We start from the raw sequence: 17,763 nt of genomic DNA, 5'->3' as shown, positions 1-17,763 counted from the left end.
AGCTGGTAAAGTAATTTTTCAGGAGAAGAAAAAAACCCTTTTTTCCCCTCAGAAATATCTAAAGAATTGTAATAATAAATAGTTGCATGAATAAATCAGAATTTTACTAAAATAGGATGTTTGTTTTTCACTATCTGTTAGAACAGTCCTCTTGCATATTGAATATCGTTAGGGGGCAGTGGACCATCTTTGAGGACCTAGAGGTTTGGTGGGATTAAGAGTAGTTTGGGATTGAACTTTCTTTTCTTTTTCTTCCTTGGGAGAACTATCTCTTATTTTCCCCCACAAGGTTCATTCTGTTAACTGAAGAAAAGCTTTATTCTTTTTTCTCAGCTTGCCGAACTAAAGCAGGAGTGTCTTGCTCGTGGTTTGGAGACCAAGGGAATAAAACAAGATCTCATCAACAGGCTCCAGGCATATCTTGAAGAGCATGGTGAGTGCTTTGTGGAGGCAAAGAGCGATGTGAGTGAGGGGATTAATTTTTAGGCTCTGCCAGATGAAATATTCTTTTCCTTTAGGTTGTTGGTGATGTAAGCTCCTAATTAACTGTACCAAGAAAACTCTTGGTCATCCGAAACAGTGGTTATAATGCAAAGAAATACTCTGTCCCCTTTACTTTAAGACACAATTTCATTTCAAGAAATTAGTTAAAAGGAAGTATGATAAAACAGCTATCATTAAACTGAAAATTGGAAGATTTGAATTCTAATTCTTCCTCTTATGCCAGAAATTTACTAGGTAACTTTCGACAGTCACTGTTTACATGGCTAAGTGTCTGTTCTGATCTATGAAATGAGACAAGTGTCTCCACCCTTGAAATCCATAAACCTGGGTAATCTCTGGTCTCTCCTAGCTTAGACAGTCTTTAATTTTGCCTTTTTAAAAAGAAAACAAGCACAACTTCATTTGAGGCATACTATCATCCCAGGTTGTACAGGTCCCCTCTCTAAATTTTTATTTGTTTATTCCCTATTATTCCCATTCTTTCCACCCCGACTCCCTCAGGCAACCATTGTAATGTGATATACATTTTTTGTCTTTGTCCTTGTAAACCATATAGTGTTGTTTCATGTACAGTATTTTTATATACTTGTCAATGAGGCAATAGCCTTATTTTATTTCTCACTTTTTTCTCTAAGTACTATGTTGGGTTTTTTGTTTTGGGTTTTTTGTTTTGGGTTTTTGAGGAAGATTAGCCCTGAGCTAACATCGACTGCTAATCCTCCTCTTTTTGCTGAGGAAGATTGGCCCTGAGCCAACATTTGTGCCCATCTTCCTCTCTTTTATATATGGGATGTCTACCACAGCGTGACTTGATAAGCAGTGCGTAGGTCCACACTTGGGATCCGACCCAGCGAACCCAGGGCAGCCGAAGCCGAACGTGCGAATAACTGCTGTGCCACCGTGCTGGCCCACAATCTGTTTTTAAAGATGTATTCGTGTGGCCTGTGGCTGTGTGGTTATCTAGTTTATTGATTCCAATTTCTGCATAATATTTTATGATACATGGACTCTACCACATTTAATTAATTCACTCAGTGACAGACACCTATATTGCCTCCTGAATTACTTTTTTCATGTTCCCTTCTATTCCTATGTGAGTCTTTCTGGGGTATATGCCCAGGAATGGGATTTCTAATTAACATCTATTCATAAATGTATACTTACTGTGACTAAGCATTGCCAAATTGTTTTCCAGAATTGCCCTATAACTTATACATTCGTCATCAGTATGTGAGGGTTCTTGTATCTCCTCCACAAACCTGAACTTGGCATTATCCTATCAAGTGGCTTAATTTTTGCCAATCTGTTAGTTTCAGTTTACATTCCTCTAATTATTAAAAAGTTTAAACATTTCTTATATTCATGGTTCTTTGGGTTTCTCCTTTGCCCATTTTTCTCTTGGGGTTCCCATCATTTGCTTGTTAGATTGCAGGCATTTCTTTTATATTCTATGTTATGTTCTTTTATATTCTAGTAACTATTCCCTTATTGGTTTCAGACACAGGTATCATCTTTGTCATTTTTCTCTTTTTCCATGTTGTCCTTCCTTAGTTTTGAAAAATCTGCAATACTTTGCATATTTCTTTGGCTTCTGGGTTTTTTTAGAAATCCTTAACCACCACTAAATCTTAAAGATACTCTCCCACATTGCTTTTTTTAATGTTATAGTTCGACCTCATCACATTCAGTTCTTCAGTCCAACTGGAGTTCAACTTTGCATTCATGTTAGGTAGAGAATATGCTTTTATCTTCTCCATATGGAGCAAATTTTATGAACATCAGTTCTCCCTTCATGATTGAATTTTACTTTGGGAAAGCACACTGATGATAATTTTAGCCTAAGTACAGTGATCACGATGGTGTTGTAGCAGGGCTTGACCTGAATATTTTAATATTCTTTAGCTGAAGAGGAGGCAAATGAAGAAGATGTACTGGGAGATGAAACAGAGGTGAGTTGGAGAGAGTAAGATTTGTCATTGGCCTGGCAATGTGCCGCTACCTTGGCCACATTACTTAACATCAGTCGTTAGAGGGCTAAATGCTAACTTGTTAGGGGAGTATAGAGGGGGAATGAAGGTTCTGAAAGACCCGATTCATTTTGGAGTTCTCAAATAATTCTTGATGGGTGTTTACTCTTGATTTATGTTAACCATCTTGTTTCATTGGTTTTAGGAAGAAGAACCAAAGCCCATAGAACTGCCTGTCAAAGAGGAAGAACCCCCTGAAAAAACTGTTGATGTGTAACTATCCCTTTTTTAAAAAATTTTTTTATTGAGGTTATGATAGTTTACAACCTTGAGAAATTTCAGTTGTACGTTATTGTTTGTCAGTCGTGTTGTAGGTATACCACTTCACCCTTTGTGCCCTCCCCTACGCCCCCTTTCCCCTGGTAGCCACTCATCTGTTCTCTTTGTCTACATGTTTAGCTTCCACATATGAGTGGAGTCATACAGAGACTGTCTTTCTCTATCTGGCTTATTTCACTTAACATAATACCCTCAAGCTCCATCCATGTTGTTGTTAATGGGATGATTTTATCCTTTTTTATGGCTGAGTAGTATTCCATTGTATATATATACCACATCTTCTTTATCCAGTCATCAGTTGATGGGCACTTAGGTTGCTTCCACGTCTTGGCTATTGTAAATAATGCTGCAGTGAACATAGGGGTGCATGAGACTTTTGGAATTGCTGATTTCAAGTTCTTTGGATAGATACCCAGTAGTGGGATGGCTGGGTCATATGGTATTTCTTTTTTTAATTTTTTGAGAAATCTCCATACTGTTTTCCATAGTGGCTGCACCAGTTTGCATTCCTACCAGCAGTGTATGAGGCTTCCTTTTTCTCCACAACCTCTCCAACATTTGTGTAACTATCCCTTTTTAAAATTTTTTATTTTTTCTGCTTTTTCTCCCCAAATCCCTGCCAGTACGTAGTTGTATATTTTAGTTGTGGGTCCTTCTAGTTGTGGTAACAACTATTCCTTTTTTATAATCTGAATAGAGAGCAGACAGTTCTAGGCTTTTGGGGGGTTTAATGTTTCACTCCGTTTACCTCTTAATACATTCCCATTGGGTTTTTCATTTCCCATTAGATCATACATTTTCAAAAGTGTCTACTTCATTCCAAGTACATGGTTGTAGTGAAGCAAAGTAGTTTGTCTCTGGGTTAGTAATAGATAATTAGGACCAGGAGACTTCAAGCACAAAGTTTCATTCTTCTAGCCTTGGTTGTGCCACCATAAGTAGATGAGTGTCTGTCTGTATAGAGAATCATACAGATTCTCAGGAGGAGGGTGCTAGCAAAGGTTATGTCTCTCTCGGGTATCACTGTATTCTCTATTCCTTTTTGATTTACAGTGGAGGAGGAGAGGACAAAGTACAAGAGTGGAAACTAGATCTTGATTTATTTAAACCGTCCTGCAAGGTTGATCATAAACATCTTTTATTTGGGGTTTTTCCACAAATGTCTGGCTGTCTTGTACTTCAGCACATTAAGAACAGTGTAGTCCTTTTTAGCATTTTTGTTCCTCATAGCTGTATTAATGTACTTAGTTATAAAAGACAATATATGTACTGGTAAAAAGTGAAACAGTACATACAGGAGTATATAAATTGAGAATTTAATTCCCCTTTGTCCACCCCCATCTGATTTCCCAGAGGTTTTCAATATACTCTTTTGGACTATTTTATATGATGTGTGTGTTTATGTGTATATAGATATATACGTCCACGCACTATTCATATTGTTGGTTTCTTGTGTTTTTTCATATCTGGAGATCTTTCTATATCATCATATAATAATGTCCTTATTTAACTGTTACTTATGTACTAGGCAAAGTTCTAAGTGTTTTGCGTGTATTCTCATTTAATCCTCACCTCACCCCTATGAAATAAGAAGAATTATCCCAGTAAGTGGTGGGTCTCTTTTTAGATTGTTATCATGGGAAATCGCATGTATATACAGAAGTTATGAGATGATAGACCTCCATCTACCCATCACCCAGATTTGATAGTTATCAAATTAGAACCTCACTCTTTCTAGCAGCTAATAGTACTTTATTCTATGGATGAACAATAATTTCACCAGTCTCCTGTTGATGGACATTTAGATTCTTCATAATAGCAAAAACTACAGTGCTGTATGTCCTTATGCAAATGTTTTTATACTTATGCGGGTTTGTCCATAAGATAAATTCCTAGTAATGGATTTGATACATTACAGGGGATATGCATGTAATGTTTCATTAGATTTTGTCAAATATTGCTGCTTTCTAAAGCTCTTTAGTTATCTTCGTCATAGGAGGTTTACATGCTTTGAGAAAATGGCTTATGGGATAACTTTAAAATAAAGATGTTTTGGGGAATTCTGGGGCAAGAAGGAAGATCAGATAAATACAGTGATAATTGGCTTGTGTGGGTTAAAATTAATGAAGTTTGAAAATGTGTAGAAGTTCATTATCCTTAGAATTTATAAAATCTGTAATTCTCTTGGTTAAAGGACTTTAATTTTATTAATGAATTTCTAAACAAGGAAATTGAAAGTGTGTGGGGGTGGTGATTCTGCTTTTTAGAGGGATAGTTAGTAGTTAGACTCAAGTATATACAGAGATTCTGGGTCCTTATAGTTTGGAGAATGTTTTGCATGTGACTATGGATAGGAGAGAAATTTCTCATTACTCCCAGAATGTGTTACTTATTAGTTGAGCTTAATTGTGCCTGAGGGAGTTGGAACATAACAGAAGGAAACTTCCTCTCTGGGGTTCCGTTTCTGCCCTGAGGTTTACTGCAATGATGGTGCTTCAGGATGGGAATGTGGAGGAAATTATTAACCTGAGGTTGGTAGAGAGGACTGCTTTCTTAATGGCATTGGACTTCAGTTAAAACATTGGACTTCAGTTAAAACATTAAACTTCAGTGACCCTTTCTGCTAGAACAAGACAAGAGAGGGTTGGGGAAGGAAGGATGACCTGGAAGTGGGAAGAATTCAGAAATTTCTTTAAAAGTCAGAATATTCGGGGCTAGTTTAGGTCCTTTGAATATTCAAAAGGAGATCCTCTTGCTTAATCTTTGGCTTGATGTTCTCCAAAAATATACCTCTGTTTAGAGTTTGATTTTTTTTTTTTTTTTTTCAAATTTTCCCCAGCCAAGGCAGTTAAATATTGTAAGTCTTAGTTACGGTCAGCAGGGGGCACCCATTGCTTATCTGTCAGTCCAAGGACCTCCAACAAAAGGATGGAGGAGAGAAGTAAGTTCCTGTTCCAGAATTGCTTCCTCTGAAAATGCCATTAAACCATTACTACCTTTCAGGGCATCAAATGGGAAAAGTGTCCGGGATATTGGAACAAAAGCCGCCCATGTCTCTAAATGAGGGACCTTAATGAGACTGGTTATGACCCACAGTTTTATGGGAGCTGTTTGGTGGAGGGTTAATGCCCTTCCATTTATTCTGGGTACTTCCGAACTTTGCCTCCCGCCACTATGGTCCCCCCTCTTTTGTTTTCCCTTAAACCTTTTGACTAGTAACTTACCATGTTTTCCTAATTCAAACTTTCCTTAGCCTTTTTTCTTCCTATGCCCTTCGGCATTTTTATTTGTCCCACTTTGACTATTCCAGCTGGAGCTACAGTCCCCATGGGAGAAGTAAGAGATTTGTAAAAGAAGAAAACCAGAGCTGTAGAGCACTCATTAGTTGTTGTTGTGATGAAAGTTGAGAGCTGGTATTTAAATGAGGGTTGGAGGAATAGTCATTAGTCCAGAAATAAATTTAAAGTTCCTAAAAGTAAATGAAATGGTTTCTGGTGTCCTTTGAGTATTTCCCTTCAGCCCCAATATATTTAACCAGACGTCTTTCCTGATTACTTTCTTATGCTTTGGCAAAGTAAGTTAGTCTATTTGAACTTTTATCAATAGATGACACTTCAGGGAACTGAAGTTCTAATGGGCTTCATGTGTTTTTGGACTAAGGGGTGAGACAGGGAGATGGGACAGAGGACATGATTCAGGTGAATTCTTATAGAATTTGAAGCTTTTAGTTCAGAATATTAGTTTTCTGATTTTTAAAATCTCTTTTCTAGGGCAGCAGAGAAGAAAGTGGTAAAAATTACATCTGAAATACCGCAGACTGAGGTAGGTATTCTACTCCACAGTAGAAGAGCAATCTCTACATGTATCTCTCTGTTTCTTGCTCTTTATTTCTGTCTGTACCATCACTTTAAAAATTAACTCATAGGCAGAAAATTAGTATTGACAGATTTTGGTCACAAAAATCTTTTGACACTTTTTTTTTTGTTTAGCATTTTTTTTTTAATTAAGATTATGATAGTTTACAACCTGGTGAAATTTCAGTTGTACATTATTATTAGTCATGCTGTGGGTACACCACTTCACCCTTTGTGCCCTTTTTGACATATTTTTCCACCAGTTATATTTGGGAAAATGTTTGGGCTGGCATAGTCACCTTTGAAGCCCTAGTCTTTTTGTGTATAGTATTATGTCTTCATGGTAACTTTCTAAGATGCTTACAAACTAAAGTTAAGAGTTTGGGAGGATTGTACCTTGAAAGAGATGAAAAGTAACAAGGGGGGATGTCACTCTTAAGTTACTTCTCAGTAGCTGGTGAAATTAAAATTTCACTGGATTTTGTCTCGTGATCTCAGAAACTAGGTTCCAGTTGAGATCTGTGTTCTTTTCAAGTAGAGATGGTATAGGACAATGCTGCCTCATTTCTGACTAAAAGAGTACCACTAGTGTTGGAACCAAGCTGTTCCTTTGATCCCTTTTCAAAGGTCAACCAAACACAGCTTTTGTCTTCTTGGCTTCGTGCAGAATGTGGGTTTTATTTTATTCCTTTCCTTTTGTTTTTGAGGACATGAATGTAATAATAGTCTTTTTGTGTTTGCTTTCTGGAAAGGGTTGTTGAGTTAAGCCCTAGGATGGATACAAACTGATATCCTCTAGGATTGTCAGTATTCTCAATTTAGACCTTAAGAAATTACTCCTGATGTTCTAAAGATACACACCTCAAACAAATTTTCCTTTAAAAGAAGGAAACCAGAAATTGAATTTTTCTCTTCCCCTTCTTTTGTCCGTTATCACTTAGAGAATGCAGAAGAGAGCTGAACGATTCAATGTACCTGTGAGCTTGGAGAGTAAGAAAGCTGCCCGGGCAGCTAGGTGAGTGTCCCCAGCCTTTTAGACCTGAGATAGTGATAGTATGAGGGTATGGGGATGTGATCCTAGATTTTAACTATAATTGTTGATTTTAAATAGAATAGAGGCCTTGCTGAAAAGAAACACTCCGTTGGCTCTATTCAGAATGTCTCTGCTAATTTAGATGTCGTAGCTATGGATTGGGTTTTATTATGAAGCAGGGTTTTTGTAATAGGTAAAAGTCAGGAATTAACTGCTACTCCCAGTTCTGATAAGGCTTCCTTTTAGCTTATTCTCTGGACTCTTGGTGAGAAAAAGAGTAAACTCAACCTCTTTCATGGAGTTGTTAGAATTAGCTAATGATTGCAAGGCCTGAGATCACAAGCAAGAAGTGCCATATGTACACTTGACACGGAGACAGACAACCAGGAGTGTGAACAACTTCCTAAAATTTAGCTTGTTTTTCTTTCTACAGATTTGGGATTTCTTCAGTTCCATCAAAAGGTAAGAATACAGATTCTTCAGAGAAAGTTATCTTTATATTCTTACTTTTCTGTCACAACAGTTTTCATTTCTCCAAATTAAGGTAAACTTGTTAGCTCTAGAAGCCTTTTAGAGGTTATAACATTCACCTCTTTGCTTTACGTAAAATGATACTTAAGCCTTCCTGGGCAATTTAGAGAAGGTACTGAAGTTAATGAGAATAAGAGGAAGTGCCCACGTTTGTTTTCCTTTTCTTGGATGTCTTCAGAGAATTTTCTAGTGCCTTGCTTACTTATTCTGGTGTCTCAAATTAGCATGTAATTGTTCTGTACCTGTTCAGTGTTATACTGCCTAGTGTGAGTGGTAAAAGAGAAGCCAGAGAATCTTTTACCTCAACAATCTTACTTTTAGGAATTTACAAGGAAATAATCTTGGATATGCTTAAAGACTTAGCCACAAGGATTATCACAGGGTTATTTATAATCAATAACTGGAAACAATGTAATATACAATAGAGATTTGGTTAAATAAATGTGTACCAGAGTATAGTAGAAGACCATGCAGATGTTAAAAATGATTTTGAAGAATATTTGTGAGAAAGATATTAAGTGGGAAAAACATAAAATTATATTAGCAGTATGGTCCTATTTTAGTAACAAAAATGTATGGATGGGGAAAAAAGATTAGAAGGATATATACTAAATTGTTGATACTCATTTTCTCTGGTTGGTGGAATTTTAAGCGACTTTTTGCTTGTCTAAGTTTTTTAAATTTCTACAGTAAATATGCATTTTTGTAATAAATTAGGGAAAAAGGTGATTATTTATAAAAAGAACATAGATACTCCATATTCTCAGAGACTTAAAATTTAAATGTAGTCTCTTAATCCAGTCTAGTCTTCCTAGTGACCTATCAGTAGTTTCAAGTGTGTTAAGAAAATGTCCTCCAAAGATCTTGTAGTGTTTTGCTGTGCTTTTTAAAAGACCAGCAAAATTCTGGCCACTAACACTACGTGTTTTAGAGACAAGATATTTTCTGACTTTTACTTATATCAAGAGAGATATATTAGGATTGATGATGATACAAAATTAATTAAAGATTAGATGGTGCTGTTTGAGGAAAGACAAAATTTAAAATTAATACTTTGAAAAGGAAACCTGGTCAGTAGAATATTGTATAGATAACATTTGCTGTATTCATATAATTCTGAGATCCTAGAACTTCAGAGTAGCTCTAGAAAGTATAGAATTTGACGACATTTAAAAGGGAGAAGAGTCATCCCTCAGTTTCCTGGGGGATTGGTTCCAGGAACCCCTGTGAATACCAAAATTCCTGGATGCTCAAGTCCCTTATGTAAAATGGCATAGTCTGAACAATGAATATATGTGGCCCTCCGTGGCCCTCCATATCTGTGAATAGGAAACTCATGGATATGGAGGGCCAATTGTATTGTTTTATGAGTGAGAACATAAAAACTCCTAACAGTTCTAGCACATAGGTTGTGATAACTCATTTTGATAGTAGCTCTGCTCTTTTGCCTAGATGTGATGTCTGTCTGTCGCTCCTTTTTTTTTTTTTTTTTTTTTTGAAGGAAGATTAGCCCTGAGCTAACTACTGCCAATTGTCCTCTTTTTGCTGAGGAAGGCTGGCCCTGGGCTAACATCCATGCCCATCTTCCTCTACTTTATACGTGGAACACCTACCACAGCATGGCTTGCCAAGCAGTGCTACGTTGGTGCCCAGGATTCGAATCAGCGAAACCCTGGGCTGCTACAGTGGAGCGTGCAAACTTAACCACTTGGCCATGGGGCCAGCCCGCTCCCTTTCTTTTTTTCAACAGCTTTATTGAGATATAATTCATATACTGTACAATTCATCCATTTAAAGTATAAAATTCAGTGGTTTTTGTTTTAATATATTCATGGGGGTGTGCAACCATCATCACAGTCTAAATTTAGGACCTATTCGTTACCCCAAAAAGAAACCCTATACCCATTAGCAGTTATTTTCCATTCCCTTCCCCTTCCCCCGCAAGCAACCACTAATTTTTTTCTCTATATATAAATTTGCCTTCATATAAATGAAATCATACACTATGTGGTCTTTTGTGACTGGCTTCGTTTACTTAGCATACTATATTCAGGGTTCATCCATGTTGTAGCATGTATTTTCATTTCTTTTTACTGTTGGATGATACAATATTCTATTGTGTAGATGTACCACATGTTATCTGTCCCTTTGTCAGTTGGTGGACATTTGGGGTTTTTTCACTTTTTGGCTATTATGGATAATGCTACTGTGAACATTCATACACAATATTTTTGTGTGGATGTATGTTTTCATTTCTCTTGGATATATACCTAGGAGTGGAGTGAAATTGCTATAGTAATTATATGACTACCATTATATGGTAACTCTCTGTTTAACTTTTTTCTTTTTCTTTTTTTTTAAGTTTTTTTAGAGGGTATTCCTTAACAGATTTAAAAGGCACAGCTCATATATACCAAAGACAGCTGTTAAATAAAGTACTCTTTAAATCTTGTTCAAAGGAAGACTTTACTCTGTGTTTAACTTTTTGAGGAACTGCCAAACTATTTTCCAAAGTGGCTGCACCATTTTATGTTCCATCAGCAGTGAATGCAGACATGATCTCTAGATGCAGTCTCTGCCTTTTCTTTCTCATCATCTGAGAAAGGACATTTGTCCTATATACTATTTCTGTGCTGTCTAATTTGATTTGAAGACTGTCAACTTCCTCTGTTACTTTTAAAAATATTAAATAAAACTTTTTTTATTTGCTTCTTTAGGCCTGTCATCTGACACCAAGCCTATGGTAAGAAATATTTTTTTATATCCTTGAGAGCCAAATCTTAACTCTGTATGGTTAGTTTTAAAGTTAGAGACTCCTCCTCCCCAGATCAGAGGAAACTCTGAGATCATATGAGTTTGGTCACTGTCTTCAGTACACTGTTTTATGTCCTGAATAAAAAGAATTATTCGAGGTACTGAGAAGTCAGGAAAATTGCTGCATATTCAAAGTCGCTATAGACATCTTCCTACCACTCCTCTTGAAAAAATGCATAGACTTTGTTAGCTGCAGGACAATCCATATAACTCTTTGTTTTATGGTATTAGAGGCCTTGTCCACTGGCTTTGGATAATGTCTAATTCCTAATTATCACAAAAGAATTTGTGGGAGCAACTTACGAGCTCTATTTGTGGATATGGGTCTTTTTCAACACTACCTGTTAAATATAATATCAAGAGAATAAAGACTAGTAGAATAAGACACCTTCTGGACCATTGTGACTAATTGGCATGTTCAGAAAATGGAAACAAATGTGGTGAAATATGGTCAGCTTTATGAAATCCTGCCCTTCAAGTTACAGTTCATATTGTAAGTGAAGGTGAAATATTAGTAGTAGTGGTAGTAACAATGAAAGTGTCCCAAATAATTGTATGATAATAAGTCTTATATATCAAGGCTTCCTAGAAAAAGGAAGGGAGAAAATTGAGTTGGGTACTGCTGGTACATATGTCTTGTGAAGAAAGGAGAGCGGCAGTGATAGTTTCTCTTTGGTAGGAGATAGAGTTAAGAACTATTTAGACTATATATAGGAATTAATGATTTTGAGCTGTGAATGATGGACTTGTTTGGAGGTGATGATTTAGACATTTGTTTGCTTTTTCAAGTGGTGTTTGGCCTACTTTGATCTTAAGCCCTCGTGATGCTCTTGCCACCTTTGATGAATGAAGGAGGCAGGGCTGAATCTTTCACTGCATTCCAGAAGAGGCCTTTAATAATTAGCGGCATGGATGGATGCTGCCTAGTTTCCTAATTTGGCACATAGGGTATCTTTGATGTTATAGGCTTATTTGAACTCTTAGCTTTGGACCATAGTTTCTATCTCGACCATATTATCTGTTTTGGTTTTTTCTAATATGAGTCTTTTTTTCCGCTTGTGTTTTTATAGGTTAACCTGGATAAGCTAAAGGAAAGAGCTCAAAGATTTGGTTTGAATGTCTCTTCAATCTCCAGAAAGGTAAGATACTGTTTTTGCAACATTAGAGCAGCTTGGGGGCTACATAGGCTGGAACTGACTGTCCTGAGTATATAGCTGGCTACTCAGCACTTCATTTCACACAGTCCTTTGACTATCACCTCCTCTCACTGACTATTGATTATACTACAGGAATTGTTTCACAAAGCTAATTGTTTTTTTCTGCAGATTGTTTTCATAGCTTCCACCCAGGCTGTTAGAGCATGATCTTTTTTTTTTTTTGAGGAAGATTAGCCCTGAGCCAACATCCATGCCCATCTTCCTCTACTTTATATGTGGGACGCCTACCACAGCATGGCATGCCAAGCGGTGCCATGTCTGCACCCGGGATCTGAACCTATGAACCCCGGGCTGCCGAAGCAGAACGTGTGCACTTAACCGCTGCACCACTGGGCCAGCCCAAGAGCATGATCTGTATTTCTCTTGCTTAAGATGTTGAATTCAGTGACGTTAAAACTTGTTACATCTGCTTTAACTTCTGATATAGGCATAATAGAAATTAAATAATCAGGAGAAGACGGTCCTGTCTTTAGGTCAAGGGTACCTGGAAACAAAGTTTGGAAGAACAAAAATGAGAAAGTTATTTCATTCTTTCTGTGTCTCTCCTAACTGATACTGTTTAGTTTATTAAGCAAGATGGCTTTGGTGACACCATACTCTGTGGGCTGATCAGCTCTACAGGGCATTGTTATGTTTGGAGTTTTGCTATGCATGTTGGAGAAAATGCTAAGGATTCTCCTGTTTGCCTAGAGCAGATAGTTTCATAATTTTTCTTCTGTGAGATTGAGATCATGTTTCTGGGTTGTTGAAGTGGTGGCAGGGTTAAGGGAAGACTATTTCAAACTGGAAAAACTGATCATTTAAAAAAAATCATTTCCCACTTGAATATGGAAACATTTAGCTTTCTGGAAATCCATTGGAAAAAACTGAACTGACTGGTTGTTTTTGCTCAGGAAAGAAACCTGAGCTCTAAAAAGTAACCACTTGTTGTGCCCCTATGGGACTGATAACCTTGCACACAACTATGCTCCACCTTCTTTCCCTTTAGGTTCCTTTTTTTTTCCCTGAGAAAGATTTGCCCTGAGCTAACATCTGTTGCCAATCCTCCTCTTTTTATTTTATTTTTTGCTTTAGGAGGATTAGCCCTGAGCTAACATCTGTGCCAATCTTCCTCTATTTTTTTTTTTTTTTGTATGTGGGACACCCCCACAGCGTAGTTGGTGAGTGGAGTAAGTCCATGGCGGGGATCCAAGCCTGCTAACCCTTGCCACTGAAGCGGAGCACGTGGAACTTTATTTTATTTTATTTTTTTTTGAGGAAGTTGAGCCCTGAGCTAACTACTGCCAATCCTCCTCTTTTTGCTGAGGCAGACTGGCCCTGAGCTAACATATGTGCCCATCTTCCTCCACTTTATACGTGGGACGCCTACCACAGCATGGCGTGCCAAGTGGTGCCATGTCTGCAGTCTGGGATCCGAACTGGCGAACCCCCAGCCGCTGAGAAGTGGAACTTGCGAACTTAACTGCTGTACCACGGGGCTGGCCCGCACGTGAAACTTTAAACACCCGGCCACAGGACAGGGCCCTAGGTTACCTTTTTTTTTTTTAAGATTGGCACCTGAGCTAACAACTTGCCAATCTTTTTTTTCGCTCTCCCCAAAGCCCCTCAGTACATAGTTGTATATTCTAGTTGTGAGTTCCTCTGGTTGTGCTGTGTGGGATGCCATCTCAGCATGGTCTGATGAGCAGTGCCAGGTCCCCGCCCAGGATCCGAATCGATGAAACCCTGGGCCGCTGAAGTGGAGTGCGCGAACTTAACCACTCTGCCACGGCGCCAGACCCTATGTTAGCATTTTTGATGTTTACCAGAAATATAACATCAAGTCTGTGTCCCAGCTTGATGCTGAGACCATAGTTGTTCAATAGGAGTATTTACTGGTTTATGTGAAATTTTAGAAAAATTAGGAGTTGAGAGGTAGGCAGAGTGTGTGATTCTTAAACCGTATTTCACATAATTGGGAAGAATTATTATAAACCAAAAGTCATTTGTGTTTTGCTAGATGGCCAAGGGGAAGGGTGCCTTGGATCTGTGGCCTTGGTTCTCATCTATCTCCTTTTGTATATGAGGACTAGGTGTCTGAGAATGTCAGCTATAATAACTTCACTCCTCTAGGGAATTGTATGTATTTGTTTGTTCCATCAAAATTAACAAAATTGAACACCATAATCTCCTCCCTAGCTCGTATGGACACATTCCTGAGGAGAATTTGTCCCTCACTATGTACTGTCCACCTGAGTTTTTTTGAGAGCATTTCATTACAGGGATATCAGCCTTTTCTCTCCCTGCTCTCGAATCTTTCTCCATATTTGACTTGTTTTCATTTTTAATCCACAGGAGGCTGAGTAAAACGTGAAGAGATACATTTATTAACTTTGTGACTGAGCAAATTACTAAACTTCTTTGGTCCCCATCTATAAAACAACACCATGTTTGTGAAGAATAAATAATTGTATATTTGAAATTACCTAACAGGGACACTTTGACCCTCAATAAATATGTTAGTTTTCTTCCTTCTTGAGTTAGAGTTCTGTTGACTAGCTGGCTTTGTGACTTTAATTGAGTCAATTAACTTCTGTGTTTTAGTTCATCATTGATAAGATTTCAGTTCACATTTTAAATCTCTGAAGGGTTGTAATCAGATAATGGTAATTGGCAGAACTCTGTGAGCTCTGTTCTCTGATACCAATTCATTGTCATAATATGTTCTAGAGTAGTGTTTCTCAAATTCTATGGCAAAAGACTAGTTCCTAAAATTTTCTGATTCATTGCAGAGGGGTACTTTCGTAAAATATAATAAGAGTGTCACATCGGTGTTAAATTACTTGAAATTTTAGATGTCCTCTGAGTATAGGTTCCATTTACATTGATCATAAATCCTGATTTTCAGAATCATCCTAATTTCAACAGTTTGCTCTGATTTGCCCCATAAACCATTAAAATGTCACAGAAATGCTGACATTTTGCTGTCTAGACCACACTAATAGAACTTTCTGTGATGATTCTAAAGAATATCTAAATTCTAAATATTAGAATTTAGAATTAGAATATTCTAAAGAATATTGTTCTATTGAATAATCTCTATTATCGAATACAATAGTCAAAAGCCACCTGTGGTTATTGATCACTTGAAATGTAGCTATGTGGCTAAGGAACTGAATTTTTAATTAATTTAAATTTAAATAGCCATATGTGTATTGGATAACTCGAGTCTAGCTTTTGTCTCCCTCACAGCTTTCACACTTGAGAGTAGCATAGAAATCCTTTGTCAGACCACATATTTGGACCACTGTTTCTGTAGTCTAGAACTTTTTACTACTTGTAGAATACAAATAGTTTCAGAGTGAATCTGTGAAAGGACAGAAATTGAGGAAAGGGAGTAAGAGATAAGAAAAGGAAATGTTCTTTTTTTTCCCAAGTAACTTTTTTTTTCTGGAATTTGGTGCTCTAGACCCAAATCTTGAAATTACAACTGGCTGCTACATTCTCAGTAAGAGTTGCCTGGCTCAGAGTCTTGTGTTTAACTGTCCTCTGTCTACCAGAGATGATTTGCTACCTAGTATTTGGTTGGCCAAGGTTAGTGACATGATTAAGTTTGTATTTATGGAACAGCCAGATCAGCACACTTCTGTCTCTCTCATCCTATGATCCTGGGTTCCAATACAGCTTCCTCCTATATAATTTGGTTGCCTGTCTTTAAGTTTTACAATTATCTAGGCACAGATCTCATTCAGTTACATATGGTGCAAATAGTGGAGGTTAGTAGGTAGCGTGGAGTTACGTCTTCTTAATTCTAGTATCCTAAAAAGGGCAATGAGAAACCTACTTCCTGTCATCTCTGTTGTACAAGGTTTGTGTTTGCTTGATCCAGCTTAAAGCCCTGATTGCTTGCTGATTTATCTTTGGTAGATTCCACTACAGACCAGTGTATATGATAAACAGAGAAAGTGTGTGAGAGGAAGTGAGCCATGGATCATTAATGTTTATGACTGATTAATTTTTTTAACTGTCACAATCTGATCATTTCCTCTTCATATTTTAGATTTATATTAATATGAGCATATTACAAATAGGAACATACCAAATTTCTGCTGTTCTTCCTAAGCTGACTTTTGCATGACTGCTCATATATTTCAGTTTTCAGCTCCACTAGTATACTATACACATTGGGCAGTATACAGAAACTTAAAGAAATCTGGCATCCCTCCCCCGCTCAATCATCTTCCCCCTTTCCCCTTGCCCAAGAAGGACTTGTCCGTTCATGTTTCCAGCTCAAGTCTTAGTGAATAGAATCTTGTTGGTTTAGGATAATGGGAAGTGACAGGGCAAAGAATGGCACTGGCATTTATAGACATTTTTTACACGAGAGGCTGTAAATTGTCCCCTGCAACTCTTTGGACTTTTTGAGGATAGAATGGCATGCCTTTTCTCATATAAACCTAATGGTGACTGTGGGCTGAGAAACCTCCCACCCCCTCAAACAAAACAAAACCCAGATAAATAACCTCTGCCTGGTTGGTTCTGATTGATCACCAGCTAGGTTTTCAGTCTTGTGCTTGACTGGTCGTTTTTTTTCTGTGTCAAGTTAGTTTTTCATGCCTCCCAAGAGAAGTAGTATTTGAGTCAGTCCTGTTGGCGAAGGACAGGACTTGGCCTGGCACGTAGGAAACTCATCTCTGAAAGGAATGAGAGACGGATAGAGGCACTAGATAGGAAACCAGCTCAGTTAATATGTGATGGCCATAGGACATTAGTTTTGGTAAAAAACTAAGTCTGGGCTTAGAATTGTAGTGTTAACTAATGTAGCTTATTTGGGTGAGCTTCCCCCCCACCCTCAGTGTTGGCACATCTGGGAAAGTGAAACTTGGTATTTCAGGAAGTTACAGGAAATCCAGCTAGGTTAAGTATTGGAAAAAAAAAAAAAAAAAGGCCTAGGCACTAAGCAGAAAACTGGGTGTGGTTTATACTCTTCTCCCTCCCTGAGAATGTGAGGGGCATGTGTTACTGCTTCTCGAGTCTTGATTAGTAGTAGAAAATACAGGCATTTGTATTGCTATTGACCTTAGTACATCTTCCTAACTTCTCTACTAGAATATTGCTGGGTTTTCCCTACTTGTAGCTTTTCATATAAGTAACTGTCATCATGAGTTGTTTTAAAGCCTGTAACCCCTGAAGGCTACTTTTCCAAGGTTTGTAATTTTTGACAGTTTTCTTCCCTGATGGTTGTGGTCTGTGTTACAGTGTCAGACTATAAAAAGGTTGAAAACAAACTAAATATTCCTCCACTGACCATCTTCTTGTTGTTGAGCCTGATAGCTAGAAGATTCTTGGGTCGCTGCAGTGATTAGTTTCGTGAGCCTTTTGTATAATTATATATTTTTCCTTGCCGTTGATTGGGGATGAACCACTTCAGAGTGAGAGAGATATTGGACTTGCCTTGTTTTTGAGGAGCTTGTTAATGAATGTGTTGAGATAGCAGAAAGGAAGCTGAGACAAAATGTCAAGTC

At 37.6% G+C, this 17,763-nt stretch overlaps 1 protein-coding gene across 1 annotated transcript in view; it reads left to right on the top strand.

Annotated features, from left to right (window-relative positions):
• Positions 1–17,763, top strand: part of SARNP (SAP domain containing ribonucleoprotein) — a 41,425-nt gene that overhangs the window by 8,549 nt on the left and 15,113 nt on the right. Inside the window, exons 2-9 of the mRNA XM_008534193.2 lie at positions 334–433; positions 2,407–2,453; positions 2,677–2,744; positions 6,581–6,632; positions 7,606–7,679; positions 8,131–8,159; positions 10,946–10,971; positions 12,113–12,181. Coding sequence (XP_008532415.1) covers positions 334–433; positions 2,407–2,453; positions 2,677–2,744; positions 6,581–6,632; positions 7,606–7,679; positions 8,131–8,159; positions 10,946–10,971; positions 12,113–12,181 — 465 coding nt within the window. The remainder of the gene's footprint in view (positions 1–333; positions 434–2,406; positions 2,454–2,676; positions 2,745–6,580; positions 6,633–7,605; positions 7,680–8,130; positions 8,160–10,945; positions 10,972–12,112; positions 12,182–17,763) is intronic.

This window comes from Equus przewalskii, chromosome 5, assembly GCF_037783145.1.
Source record: "Equus przewalskii isolate Varuska chromosome 5, EquPr2, whole genome shotgun sequence".
Classification (NCBI taxonomy): Eukaryota; Metazoa; Chordata; class Mammalia; order Perissodactyla; family Equidae; genus Equus; species Equus przewalskii.
Note: the sequence above shows the minus strand (reverse complement) of the source record. Positions and strands in the feature narration are given on the sequence as shown.